The 15,545-nt window shown below is 44.8% G+C and overlaps 1 protein-coding gene across 1 annotated transcript in view; it reads left to right on the top strand.

Moving 5' to 3' along the window:
• Window positions 1-15,545, top strand: part of LOC116298264 (uncharacterized) — a 25,132-nt gene continuing 9,587 nt past the window's right edge. The window contains exon 1 of the mRNA XM_089024613.1: window positions 1-69. Coding sequence (XP_088880739.1) covers window positions 36-69 — 34 coding nt within the window. The 5' untranslated portion in view covers window positions 1-35. The remainder of the gene's footprint in view (window positions 70-15,545) is intronic.

Genomic DNA, 15,545 nt, shown 5'->3' on the forward strand with positions numbered 1-15,545 from the left:
ATGGATGTTAGTTCGTTGAAATATTGTATGTACTGATGGTGATGTTGGTAAATGAAGTCACAAGAGCTGGTAAGTATTCTGTAACTTCTTCGATTTCTCTACCGATACAAATGCTTGGAAAAACTTCGAAATTCCTTTAAAATAATATAGATATTCAATAAAAATTTAGGTCCCGAATTTCAATTTCTAAATATACGGATGTATTTTCTAAAAATAGTGGCGATTGAGAACATCTAAAAATTGATGTGGAAGTTTTGCCTATTAATTATTAAATCCGAAATGATTTAAATTTACAGTTACAGTTAAAGTTACACGGAAAAGTTCAAGCTAACTGAATTCATCAAAGTAATTCGAAAATCTTGTCAGTACATTTTTCTCTCACAGTGCTGTTTCAAACGCGATCAACAAAAAGGAAAACCAAATATAAAAAATATATATCAATAATAAAAAAACAAAAACAAAAAGAAAAAGAAAATAGAAATAAAAAAAAAAACGTACTCAGTATCCTGAATGAAAAATAATTTATCTCGCCAATACAGATTCAGCAATCGAAACAAATTTCTCAGGCCTAATAAACTTACATCTTACCTTCCTAAAAAAAGGAAATAATTGTAATGATTGTTAAAAATACAACTGAATTTTCGTGTTTTGTTGGGGAAACTAAACACAAGTCGCACCTTATTAAATATATATTTAAACTTGTATCTTATTTTTAGCTGAAACACTTAAAAATGTATAAAATACTTTTTTGAAAATACAACCCAAATTCGTTCAGTTGTTTGTTTAATCCATGAACCGTACTCGAAAACCTGATAGGAATGATTGCATTTTGATTCGATCATTATTGCCCATGACACCTCAATAAGTTAATTGTATTCTCAACCTTGTTATTTTATCCTACGTTCGCATTTCTTTCATGAAATTTCCAAATAGCGGGGTACTGGAATTGTTAAGATACTAATAGGTTTGCTTAAAAAAATCAATTCTGTCGCTATTCACCTCTTTCATAATATCAGCTTCTCTATTCATTTATTTATTATTTTAAAAAAATCATTTAACTCCCGGAAACAGATTAAGCAATCGAAGGCGAATTTTTCAGAAGAATACCCGTCCTAAAATTCGTTAATTTTCGTGCTTTGTAAAAGTTCATGGGACTAAGCCGGAAAAAAACCCCTGAAAAATACTAAAACTTCATTACTAGAATATATTTTTCAACATACAACCAAAATTCATCAGTTTGATGAACTGCAATCGATAGTGCAGCGCGCTGATTCTAAAAATAGCTTAAAGATTCGGACAGACATTGCATTCTGTTTAACCGCTACGAGGATTATACGAACCGATTTTATTATATTTACTTAAAGTTACAATAATAACCCATGTAAACTAAGATCAACTGCGATCGGCTGTGAAAATTATCTGCTGAAAGTAAACTTGTAAGTTTGTTTGTCCGAATTTCGCCTTTGTCTTCGTTTTTATGACGTCACGGCTGCGCTGCGCTATTAAACCATCGTTAACTAATGAAAACTTCGGCTCTCAAAACTTCACTTTTAAAGATTTTTGATAAGTACCTTATAGGAATAATTGCAATTCGATCTTTATTGCTCATGACATCTCAATCAGTTAATACAATCTCGTAGCGAGAGCCTGCGTTTCTTCTGGCCTGCGGCGAAGAACGAGGGCTCTGGCGTAATCCATTTTTTGGCGCATGCGCAATTTTCATGAAGTGAAATATAATCAATGAAAAACATGCTTTAAAACTTCTTTAAAACAAAGTACTGTGTTTATTTACCATCAAAATAAAAATTAGAAATCGGGAACATATTATGTTTTTAATTTTTGGCAAGTCTTTGAACGCTTGCACTCTTATACCGGAAGTCCAAGAAATCCTGGTCTCAAGAACGGGATTATGCCAGAGCCCTCGTTCTTCGCCGCAGGCCAGAAGAAACGCAGGCTCTGGCTACGAGATTGTCAGTTAATAGCATTGTCAATCTTGTTATTCTATCCCACGTTCGCATTTCTTTCATGAAATTTCCAAATAGCAGGGTACTGGAATTGTTAAGATACTAATAGGTTTGCTTAAAGAAATAAATTATGTCGCTATAATATCAGCTTCTCTATTTATTTATTATTTAAAAAATAATTTAACTCACGAAAACACATTAAGCAATGGAAGGCGATTTTCTCAAAAGAATGCTCACATATCTTTGATATCAATTCCGAATTGTACTCGAGATCGTGCGATTTCCTATTAACAAGTATCGACTACAGCACAAATATCTGTACGTACGAAAGAGTCAGATACCAAGACGAATGCTGTTTCATTACTCTAATTTTACCTGTTCAGTAGACCAAACCTAGATACTCAAAGAAGCTCCAGCAAAAAGACCAAGGATGATGGAAAACGCCAAGCACTAGAAAACTATCCCGCGTTCAAAGTTAAAATAGCAGCAGTAAGGGGGACTCGCGGTCAATGTCAAAGATTTACGGGTTTTACAGGCGGTTTAAGGAAGGCGCCGGCAGCGGGAATAAGCCGCGCGATAAGTCCTTACTGCTGCTAGTTGTCGAACCGCAAACGGAGGTTAAAATATCCTTTACATATAGATGGACACCATCACAAGCATTCGAAATAAAACTGTGCGCGGACTGCGAACTCAGGTGTTGGATCGCCTGGATGCTGACTTTGCCTTCACAACATTTATGGAGGGAGATACGGACGAGACGATGACAGAAGAAAGGGCTGAAAGAATAATTAACTTAATACCCGAAGGTAACTACCGGTTGGAGCTAACGTTCATAAAGTATTTAGACGGCGAGTGGATGATAGAAAAGGGGCGCAATCCTATCAGGGCGTCTGGTAAGAAGGACCTGTTTGTCTTAAACGAAAACACACGCCCGGGAGCATTGGTAGGAATAGACATGCTGTTCTACGAGGTTGCTTACCCTGTTACCGTAGTCATTTACGGTGCGTACAAGATAAAGACGCCAGACGTTAAGAAGTTGAAACCGATGCGACATCCCGGTAATTGCGTAGGGAAGTTAGTAAGAGAGTTCTTTGAAGACTCCTCTCGGGGCGGTAAACTGACTTTAAAGAGAAGAGAAGCCATCAGGAAATGGGAAAAAAATACTAATAGGACCGGAGGGTCGATAGACAACATCAAGAAGTTAGAAACGGCGCTGGAGAGGCGAATCCATGTGAAAGATATCACCGACGGCTTTATTTACTCCGGAACACACAAATATGGGGGCCGTGGTGCGCCTATAGTCATCTACCAGCACAATGGGCACGCCTGGCGCGAACTGCGATTCCCAAGAAAGAAGGAAACGAAGGTCTATAAGAATTCTCCATTGGCAGAGTTAATCCATGAGAATTCCATTTGGTTGATGGATTCAGAAGGAAGTCAGTTTATGACGCAAGACGGCACTTTGTATCGACCCGAAATTGAACAACAGCGCATTCAAAGCGCCTGTGAGACCTTAGGGGAAGACTTCTCTGACGAGGTCCTTAGCAGTCGCAGCTTGGACTTCTTAGCCGCAAAGAAAAGAAATGGATGGAAACCTGCCCCAAAAGAGTTCGGAGACATAGCCAAAGCCTGTGTAGAACACGGTCACGGTGGTCTGTGGAACATGGAGTACGACAAAGATGAGTATGTGTCGCTGGATATGAAACACTGTTACCCTGCAAGTTTTAAAGGTCTAGGGGATTGTAAGGAATATTACGACCGTTACGGACATCCGGACTCCCAGTTCTTCCGCGTGGCTTTAGATGGTAAGTACGATGCGCCAGCTACAGGATTCGTTAGATTGACCAGTTGGAAATTCGCAAAGAACTTGCATCCAATAATCTACGCGTGGTATGGAAAGCACTTGCAGGAGAAGGAATGGATACCCATACCGCTGTTAAAGTTCTTCGAAGAGCGTAAGCTGCTTACCTACGCGGCGCATGAAGCCATACTTTGTCATAGCGCCTTTACGCAATGGCTCCCAGAACACAACCCCACAGCACGCGTTGTCATAGGAAAATTCACGCAGGGCGCTAAGGAGGGCGAGAAACACATGCAGCGACGCCTGATAACAGACGAAGGAGAGTTAAGCTTCCTTATTAAGCGCGCCCATGAACAAGGAACAATGGTGTCTGTGGAGAAATGGGACTACTTCATAGAAGGTCAGAAAGAACAGAAATGGAATGCACTTTGTTACTACCAAGACCACAGGCCGCAATATTACCACCTGCGTGCGAGTATGTTAGCATATGCGCATATTAACCTACTTGCGATGCTCCTACGGTTTGACAAAGAGGACGTTCCGCGCGTAGCCACGGATTCCTTGTACGTAAAGCCTGAAGTGTTAGAGAAGATGAAAGAATTCTACACCGAAGATGAGTTGGCGGAAAGTGGTCAATGGCGCGTTAAAGATGAGGAGATAAAAGCATGGAGAGAACGTGTAGAATATCACGGAGAACATCTTTGCGGTAGCGTGGAACCAACCGGGGAGCCACTGCCTTCGGTTGCCGACCCCATTTCCTACCAACGCTTCTCTTACCTCTACGGTACAGGAGGCAGCGGTAAGACTACGCGTGTGTTAGAACTCTTTCCTAAGATAAAGGTGCTAACGCCAACGCATCGTTTGGAAAGAGAAATCTGCGAAATGGGCCACGACGCGCAGACCTACCACAGCTTCTTTCGTTGGAATGGCCAAAAGTGGGTACCAGAAGCCATCCACGACATACCTCCGGTGATACTTTGGGATGAGATTTGCACCGTACCTTTGGAAATCCTCAAAGAATTCGTAGAGTTCCTCCGTGGAAAGTGTCAAGTAATATTCGCCGGAGATCCCTGCCAGCCTCCTCCAATAGCCGGAGAGATGCCCCACGAATGGCTAAAGGGGTTCGTAGACCATGCGGAGGAAATCAACACAGATTACCGCAGTAAGGATCAAATAAGAAACCTGAAGGCGGAATTAAGGGGGCTCAGTGATGCCGACCAATGCAAAACACTGCGCAAACGCGTACGAGCGAAGAAATACGAGGACTTTCTTTACACATGGCATCCAAAGGATCTGGTGCTGAGCAGCAAACGCGCAGCACAGTCACGCATACAAAAGGATTTGCTAAATATACACCGAGAGCGCTTCCCTACGCATCCCGTACCTGTTTGCTACAAACCCCACGACACCCGCATGCAAAAAAGAAACGTCTGGGTACCTGGTACCGACATCCAACTGCAGAACGCGGTAACGCATGACAAAGCCTGGGTACCCATAGAAAAGGTGGAAAAAATAACCTCCCATCCAGATTGGCGCTTAGGCTATTGCATGACAGTCCACAGCGCGCAAGGGCTTACCATAAAAGAAACCTTATGGATCATAGACCAGCGGCTGTGTTGGAGCAACCTTATCTACACCGCCGTAAGTCGTGTGGAGTATGCCAAACAGTTGAAGAGAAGCTGGGGGCCGCAACTGCGTTACGATAAGACGCCAGAGGACGTAGCCAAAGAGAACATTGCTAAGAAACTCCTTCGCTACAAGCGCCACGACGAAGAAAAAAATATGACGTTCGACCTATGCGTGGACGACGTCTATAAGAAAGGGGCAAGGTGTGCCAAATGTAACATACCTCTACTATGGAGGTTTGACCCAAATGACGATCAGCAGTTCTCCGTGGATCGTATCAACAACAAGCGCGGCCATTGCAGAGGCAACGTAAGACTGACATGCCTAGAGTGTAATCGGGCGCGTGGAGCAGCACTACTCTGAGTCTTTGGGGACTATGAGCAGCTCTTCCTTGACGAATCCGCGACTTGGGCCATCTAGGTAATACAACACGGGTTGCCCTTCCTTGGTGACGGACTTCGAGATCTCATACGTTTCCAAAGACCAGTTAGGATCCGTGGCTCTCTTACTGCCACCTTCGAGTTCCCCCGGCTGATAGAGGTATCTGACCACTATGTTGCGGGGGAGCTTTTTTTCCTTCAGTCCGACCGCCCTCGAACTTCTGACGTAGGACTTGTGTTCCACGTGTTTCTTTTTTATGGCATCCTTGGGTTTCATTCCCGTAGCCCTGGCCGCCTCGTTGTTCAAAGCCGCGACGACCTGGGGGAGCCTCTGAGTCCATTCCCTGTTGCGTTTGGAGGGATCTTCCAGCTCTTTCCAATACTGGTACCCAAAGAGACGCTCGGCCAGGGTCTTATTGAATCTTTCGACAATGCTCTGACCCCTGTGGTACTCTGCTTCGGCTCTCCTAATCTTAGTGCTGTGGTCTTTCAGGGTCTTAGTAACCACGCCCATGAACTCTGTCCCCGCATCCACTTGCAGCAGCTTAGGCCATTTCAAGACGCGCTTATAAATCCTACCTAGGGCTTCTGCGACTTCTCCAGAATCCTTGCTGGTTATGGGTTCGGCGTCCTTGTATCTGCTTGCGATATCGACTACGGTCAAAGCGTATCTATAGGTCTTCTTTCTCACCTTGTCGTGCGGCAAGAAAAGCAAATCCGCCTGATGAACTTCATTGGGGGCATTTACGGTAAAGCTGGGCCTGGGAATGTACTTCGGCACGGGAAGATAAACCTGCCAGATGGTTTGTTTTCTTAGCCAGTTCTTAGCCGTTTCATCTGATACCCTGGCCGCGGTCGCGAGTTTCTTGATGGCCGACGCTCCTTTCCAATAGCCTTCAGGCCCATAGTAAATCCTCTTGAGTTTATCCTCTACGCGGCCCATTATATGAATTCCAGGACGAGATTGATCTTACGTCCGTTAAAATCCACCGTCTTTCCGTCCACCTTAATGGTGATGTTTATGCTTTCTACCAAATTAGACAAGTCATAGCTCAAAGAAATGGGGGTGTATTCTACTGGGTCAAATGGATTACCTTTGGGTAGAAACTTGGACATAAGAGAAGACTTTTCTCCATTGTTGTAACTATGGACCAAGTCGCAATAGACTTCGTAAGAGGATGCGACTTTCCATTTCACAGGTATGGCTGTGTTGGTAATTGTCTTGCCCGAGGCACATAATAAAGATCCCAATGGGTCAGACTTTCCAAAAGTCATTGAATAATTTGACATATTATGTTTGAGGGTCATTTCGTGCGGCAATCCTGTGGTGAGAGTATAACCGTGTTTTGCTAATTCCTTGGCCAGTGTGATTGGCGTATAATGTCCATCGGGCAGCAATACGGCTTGATAGTTAGATCCTCCTGTATGCTCAGTGACTATGCCCCTAATCAGGTTATACCAAGAATTGTACAAAGAGCAACTTATGAGCCGAACCTTATGGGCTTTAATGGGGGGATTTAAATAAGTGGTAAAGTTATTTTTATCGCTTTCCAAAAAGACGATCATTATATTAGATACGCCAAAGCTACGCCTCCCGCCAGCCCTGCGACTCCTACAAAGACCAATTCATTGTCTTTTTGTTTCTTAGAAGGCTGATAGTAATCCTTAAACTGAGGCCTTTTTAACCCCGTTAATGCCGCGGGGTGTGCTTGCGCATAAAGTTTGAAGGCGTAGTCTGTGTTTTCGAAGTTCTTATCCGCCTGCATCTTGTCTTGGTAGTTCTTATCCAACCAATCCCTGTAAGCTTGTCTTTTTTCATTCCAAGCTGCCACGTCTCGCTGATATTTCTCCAGCGCTAAGTCGTGTCTCTTCCTTTCGGCGGCCAATTCTCCGCTTTTGTCGCCTCTGACTAATCTATCCAAATACTGACCGCCATAATTAGCTCCAGTGAATGCTAAAGCTGCAATAACTCCACCTACGACCACGCCAGCCATATATATTAGAAAATCACACCGTAGGTAGGTACTTTTCCTTCTGTAGGTAATTTCTTAGCATGATAGCCCCGCATACGGCAGCGATCATCTTAGCAAAGTTACTCAGGTTTTTGCTTGGGTCCTCAGTAAGGTCCTCCTTTAGGACTTTCTTACCTACCCAGCCAATACCGGCGATGATGGAGGTTGTGATAGCAGCTTCTTGGACGGCGTCAATTAATTTAGTTGACATTATATTACAAAGCGAGAAGGTTACTCCATTTCAGGGATTTTGCTTCTAGGCTCCTGCACGGGTGCGTGATATGTTGGCGGCTCCTACTTTACTTTTGGCTTCGTAGCCCGCCATCGTAAGTAGAGGCTGCCTGCTGCTATAGCGACTCCTAACGCGCCGATGACGTACCCAGGATTAATAAAGGATTCCTCTTCTTTTTCCTCCACCTTTTCCTCTTTTTTTGCCTTGTTCTTCCTGTTTATCTCCGCGAGCTTCTTCCCCGCGGCAACTCTGCCTGGAGATTTAGCCTTGGTAATCTTGGTATCTTCTACGGGAGCCTTTTCTGGTTGTTCTTCGGTGCCACTCATCTTATATTAAGGGACTTGAAGGACTTGACAAGTAACTTGGTTACGACTTGAGAACGACTTAATAATGACTTGAATAAGTACTTACGAATGACTTGACTAAGTACTTACGAATGACCTGACTAAGTACTTACGAATGACTTGACTAAGTACTTACGAATGACCTGACTAAGTACTTACGAATGACTTGACTAAGTACTTGAGGCGACTTGATCAGGTACCTCAGCAAGTGCCGCCTGGAAGACCTTTTCGACTTCTCTATCCTTCTTAAAGTCCTTCCAAGAGGCACCAAAGGTGCCCGCAAGTTCCTTCAAGTCGACGTGCTGAGTTACGTGCAAAGCCGCAGAGGCGACTGCCATTAACTTACCGCACTTCAAAGACAACCACCCGCAGGTTATCTTAAGTTCTTGGGCGATGACATAGTCCTCGCTTATGTCCTTCTGTAGTTGCTCCACGTCGTCTATGGGCAGTGCAAGTCCAAGCAATTTAGTCGCAAGTCGGATAGCGGAGTCTGCTACGGCGTCCGTGGTCTTACTTGCAAGGGCGGCCTCGTACCTCTTATGGAACTTCTTAACTTCCTCTTCTGACAACTTATTAACTTGCTCATGGGTAAGTTCCTTGCCTATCATTTCTTTACACTTCCCCGAAGACACAAGGATGTTGAGTTGTTCCTTAAGGTTACTTTCGTCTAACTGCGCGGGGACTTCATCTAAGAGCTGCTCAATGTCCATATATGTTAATGGAATACGGAAACCTCAAAGAGAAGATCATCTTGGAATGTTGGTGCGTTTTTAAATGCCGCATGTATTCGTGTAACTGTTCCTTGGATATCTCACCGCCGTAGTCGCTTAAGATGGTTTCCAGGTCACTCCGGCTCGGAGTATAAAATACTACGAGAGAGCCTATGTTTTCCCTGAAGGGCTTAGAGACGCTGGTAAGCCGCTGCGAGAGCAACCAAACGCTAATATTGTCGTGTCTGCCGCTGAAGGCGAGTTTAACGAGCTCGGAGGTGCGCTTTTTTACGTCGTCCCCGCAGGCAATGTCATCCAGTATGAGTAAAGTCTGTGTATCTTTAGGGAATTGCTTGTGCCAGAACTTCAAATGGCTGGATAACTCGTTAGGGTCTAAGATATCTACAAAGAAGTCGTCATCTTTCACTCCTATGCCCGTCCAGGTGCGGTTATTCACGTAGGTGGGGCATAATAGCACGATGTAGTCGAAGCGGTATCTAAAGGGTCCTAATAGCTGCTCCACGACGAACTGGGTCTTTCCGCAGCCGGTGGGTCCTACTATCAGAGCATTGCAGGGAATATGGTTCGGATCCATTATATATACGATGGAGCCAGTGGAAGCAGTGCAAAGAATTGTCGCCGACGCAAAAGATAAAAGAGACACCATAGAAATGCAAAGGGAGGAGATCGATCGGCTGAAAGAGCGCGTGCAGGAGTTGTACGATGAAATGTGCGGTCTGAAGCGTGCAGAACGGTTTGGCGCGCTGATAACGATGGCAACGTGGGCTAAGGAGTCCGTTAAGGACTTCATGCGATATCCCCTGTAGAATGTTAACAATAAGGTTAAATCTTTGTTAAGTATATGTGGAAACTATTTCAAAGAGTGTCTCAGAATGTTGACGTTTAGGTTAAATCTTTGTTAAGACGTGCCCTTCAAAGGGGTTGTTATTTTTATTTATTATTATTAAATATCCCTAATTATTCTTAATAATAATAAATAAAAATAAGAATGGGATTTGAGACTCTTTGCACAAACCCAACTTTACTATTTTAAGCCGCCTACTAATCCTTACGGGCTTTCCACATATACTTAACAAAGATTTAACCTTATTGTTAACATTCTGAGACACTCTTTGAAATAGTTTCCAGGCATCCTTAACAAAGATTTAACCTAAACGTCAACATTCTGAGACACTCTTTGAAATAGTATCCGGGGCAAAAGAGTCCATTAAGGACTTTATGCGGTATCCCATATAAGGGTTATTAAATCCTTATTATATATGGAGTGTGAGCGGTGTAACAAGGAGTTCAGCAGCAAGCAAATGTTAAAATACCACCTGGAAAAGAAGGTGTGCGCTAAGAAGGCACGCGAAAGGCGTTGTAAGGAGTGTAATCGCCTCTTTAGCAGCGCGCAGATGTTGGATTACCACGTTGATAACCGCGTTTGCCTAAAGAACGTATGTGAGCGCTGCGAGGAGGACAAGAACGACGAATGGCATCGACATCGGTGCCGCGGCAATTACGACCTGCTGAGCGTGGCTTGCGAGGAGCACGGCGACGTTGCTGCACGATGTTGCCCAAAGGAAACCCAAAGGAAGTTAACGCGCCGGAAGAAGGAAATTGACCAGCGCTTTGCGGAGTTTGACTGCGTCGAAGGCGTAAGGTGGGAAGATAGGGAATATTGGGAGGCAACCTGCGAGCGTTGCGGCTGTCAAAGAAGTGACCAGCATATTTGGCAGTGCCTCTACGACGGTCAAGGCGGCTTTAAGGAGTACTTAGATCGCTTTGAGGCCTGGCATGCCGGCAATGAGGCGGCAAGGAAAGCCCGTAGAAGTTAGAAAGGACCTAAGATAGTAAAGTAGGGTTTGTGCAAAGAGTCTCAAATCCCATTCTTATTTTTATTTATTATTATTAAGAATATTCGATAATAATGAATTAAGGATATTTAATAATAATAATAAATAAAAATAAAGACCCCTTTTAAGGGCGCTTGCATAATCTAATAATAATAAATAAAAATAAGGACCCCTTTTAAAGGTATATGCTAGCCTACGCAGCCGCCTTCTTAGGAGGATTCCTAATCGCCCTTTCAATATATGGACTGTATTACTTGCGAACTACCTGCCGACTGCATTACCCCTCGTAAGCCGCCGCGTAAAAAATACACCTGCCTTCATTGTGACAGGGTATTCTCCGAAGGATCCTTTGTGGGGCATTGGTGTTCCGCGGATCCTAAAGCGCAGCGGGCGCTTAACTACAAAGAGGAGATGGAGTGACTGTTCTTTCAATGTCAAACTTCCATCGGCCATTTACCTTACCATAGCTGCGTAAGTGGGTGAATTCCTCGCCCTGAATTACGTACCGCACGCAATCCGGCGCCCAAAGGGAATATTCCTTGCCTTCTAAGTCTTTGAGGACTAACCGTAAACGGTCGATGTCTTCGAAGACGACGTAATTTTTTATTTCGTATGCTTTACCGTGGGCAAGATCACGCCAATGAATTAAGCTGAGCTTCATTATACCTATGGAATATTTTTAGGTGCGTTTTCAAAGTGTCGTAGGATTTGAACCGCTTTACGCAGCCCTTACAGGGAATACGAATGCCGTCCGCATAATCCATGAGGGCACGACAGATGACGTCGTAATCGTTGCTAACCATAGTTAGGTAACCATTTACATCAAGCTGCGCAATTTTTTTGGATTGCTTCGCGGATAAGACGCCGTTTCCTTTTGGGGTTTTCAACTCAATACACAACCCGCGGTATTTCTTATGCGCATTTAGGATTAAGAGGTCGGGTTGACCGGCTTGGTAGCCTTTTCGCCAGCAGGTTATTCGCTTGCTGTCTGAATCTTGAAGCTCGCCAAGACCCGGTGCTATGATGAATTCAGGGTAAAACCTACGCATATAATCGACTACCTTTGCATGCAGGTCAGCTTCATTTTCTATCTTAAAAACTAATTTATTCGGGCTGTCGAAGCGTTTGTCCATCGCATATTTACCCGTCTTTCTCAACGCGGGTAGGACTTCTTCGAGGACCCAATCTTGGAATTCTTCTGCCTTTGCCATCTTCGAGGAGAATATCAACTGATACAACCCGGATTCGTTCACATACAGGGAATGTGGGTGTGAATTGGAAGGGAGGCGATTCACCTCCATTCTAAGTTCGCTAAGCCTTACCTTGTATTTATCGCGAACGTGCACCTTAATTGCATCTTTTGGGCGTTCGTAGCCCAATGCGGCCGCTACTTCCTTTGCTTTGAAGTACAATTTATCGCCTTGCACGACTTGCAGTTTCGTACCGTTGCTTTCAAATACGCGAAGCATTGTATATTCAAGAAATATTTTAACATTGACGACTTCATTCCTCAGCCGTCCTAGTAGGCAACGCTTTTCAATTGGTTCATTTCTACGCTTAACTGCGCGTCAGACACGACGAAGACGTAGCAGTTTATTTTATCACCGTCGCCCGCGGAGGCATTCTTGGTGCGTTTGATCTCCAATGTTATGCCATCCTGCGTATTTACTAGACGGAGGCCTTGACCATGTAGGTCTTCGTCGTTAATGGTGCGCATATCAATCCACAGCGCATATTTATCCTTAAAGAATTCCTCGGGGCTAATTTGGTCGCCAAACTTGCGCATGGCCTCTCTGTACACGTCTGCGGGCTTTATCCCCTGGGAGTAGACCTTGTTTGGAACGCCGTTTATGTTGACCCCCACGTTAGTAATGTTGGGGTTGTGAAAGGCCTCGGAGTTGCGCTTACCGGCTTCGTAGGGTTTGGCAAACACCAGCATCAACCCCGTGAGACTTCTTCGGGGGAGGTTAATGCTTTGGTTGATAACCTCATCCGTCTTATCCAGGAAGCTGAACGTCTTATACATCACTACGTGGTCGTAAAGGAATGCCTTGCCAGAGCTGTACTCCATGCCAGCGCTACGGGCCAGCTCTTCGCTGTACACCGTTTCGTACTGTAATTCTAAGTTGGTAATAGAGTATGGGGTTGTTGTGGTAAGTGCAGTGCTTAGCCCACCAATAATGTTATTAGCATCTGCTAAAGTTACTTCAAACTGTAGCTCGGATAACTGTCTTGGGTAATACACACCGTGATTCGTGATTACTTCAAAGTCCAGTGGTATGACATACTTACTACCATAGGCGGTCTTTATTCGCTTTGCGTCTGCCACTGCGGTTTCTCCGCTGCCGTCAGTAGGTTGCGTTTTCGTAGGTGTGCGGATCTTACGTAGAATGACACTGCCAATTCCTTGTTCTATCCTTTGCGCGCGGTCAAAGGCTGTCAACCATAAGTCTTTGTACGTGGTATACAGATCGTACCTATTTAAGTCCAGCAAGGATTCCCCGGCGAACTTTACGCGCATCTTAGAAACAATGTTGCGGCCCACGTTGTTAACGATAATCCTTTCATCTGTGGGGCTTGACTGTACCGCTAGGTCAAACCTTAGCGCCAGGGTGCCAGGAACCAACACTAGGTTATCCGTTAGGCGGGGCACGCCTACGTACAGCGTCTCCCCTGGCTTTGCGCTACTGGGGGTAAAGGTGACCCGGTGAAAGGTGCGTTCCGCTTTCAGCCCGCCAACCTGCTTAGGTAATACGTTGGGATTTAACTTTGAGCTTATCATATATAATGGAAGTAGAAGGAACGGATTTTGACCCCCTTACCGAAGAAGGCCAAGTCGATATTAACGATGAAGAATACGATGCATGGATTAAGGACGCGGGGGCAAAGCCTTTGCTTTACGACATGGCCTTGATAAGCAAGTATGGCAATAGGTGGAAAAGCTTCAAGGCAGCCTTGAATCGCATGTGGCAATCAAGGAACCGCGGCAGCCCCGTCCCCGAGTACTTGGAACTTCAAAACACAGACGAAGCAGCCGCGCGGGAAACCGTAGAGTGGGCAATGCAAGAGCTAACGCAGCGCTACGACAACTTTGATGCTGACGACGTAAAGCTTACGGAAAAGGGAAACAAAGTCCTCATAAGCGTCCAAGACTTAAGATTTCCCGACAAAGACCGCTGGACAAAACCGCAACCCCTCTTTGATGAGGAGGGCAACGTTAGGGGCGACGTCTCAAGATTAAAAGGCTTTCAGCAGGCTACTAGGAGCATGTTAGAAAGGTTGCAAACCCTGAATGAAAAGGTTGCGCTAGAAAGGCGCGCTATCGAACTGCAAAAGGCGCTGGAAGAAAAAGAGGCGGCGTACGTAAAGCAAAGTCGACTACTTGCTAATGCTGAGAAGAAGTTTAGTCAACGAGACGTAAGAATGGAAGAAATGACGAAACACTTAGATCAGGCTTTACGTGATCGGGATAAAGCAGAAAGGGAGTTGGAGGAGGCTAAGAAATCACATGCTCCGACGGCGGCGTTAGAAAAAACGCTAAAGGAAAGGGAGTCAAGCTATAAAAAACAATTGTTGCGGCTGGGTCAAAGTAAAGACGAAAGCATACTGCAAATTAAACGAGAAGCCGAAAAGGCTTTAGATGAAAGGGATACAGCTCGACAGGCTTTTCGCCTTGCTCTGCAGGACCTAAACATGAGTCAGGAGGAAGTTAGGAAATTACAAACCACCATAGAGGGTTCTTTGGTGGAGCGGCGGCAGTTAGTTGCTGAAATCAACATTAAAGAAGAGCAAATCCAGCAAAAAACTCAGGCCATCGAAGACCTGGAAAAAAACATATCCGAAAAGCAGGAAATAATTGCGGACCTAACTCGTACCGAAGAAGAAAGGGAGGCTGCCCAAAGGGAATTAGAAGCCCTTCAGGAGAGAGTTGCGGAATTACAGGCGCAAAAGGACAACCTGGAAAAGGAGCTGGGGCTTACCACCAAGGAAAAGGTAAAAAGAGCTCTGGTGAAGTATGGTATTCCGCTGGCATTTGCGGTTGCTATTTCGAGCGTAGTAGGAGTCATCCTATCCACGCTTAAGGCTACGGGCGCGGGCGTAAAGAAATTAGGCAGTGGGCTAACGGACTTGGGAAAAAAGATGGCAGCCGGTCTTCCTGGGCTGCTGGGTTCGGTTGTTTCCTTGGCACTTAGGGCCGGCGGCGAACTGTTAAAGTTCGTGGGGAATAACATTTGGATCTTGGTCGTCGCTATTGGAGTGGTACTCCTGAAGAAGATGAAGGGTTAATCTTATCCTTGTGTATTACTGGTGGCTTATCGTCGTCAGGCGCACGAGGCGTCCTCGACTGGGGATAAGTAAAGATAGTATTCGCACCGCCTTGATAATGCGGTAACAAGGGTAGGACGCTCATGGTGCTAATGGGTTTATGATTCCAAACAGCATCCGTTGGAGGATCTTTTGACGGGGCGGCATTTATCCGAAGGTAGGCAACGTCGTTGGGAAGAACCTGAAGCTTCGCATATTGACAATTGGCTATCATGTGAAAAGTTACCGGCGTTAAGTCTTCTGTGCTTAACGGTGGGGGCTCCGACGAGAAATGAACTGGGTTCCTATTATTAT

Source organism: Actinia tenebrosa, unplaced genomic scaffold (assembly GCF_029948245.1).
Source record: "Actinia tenebrosa isolate PJP-AT-01 unplaced genomic scaffold, QUT_ActTen_1.0 PGA_scaffold9__36_contigs__length_13948895, whole genome shotgun sequence".
NCBI classification, from domain to species: Eukaryota; Metazoa; Cnidaria; class Anthozoa; order Actiniaria; family Actiniidae; genus Actinia; species Actinia tenebrosa.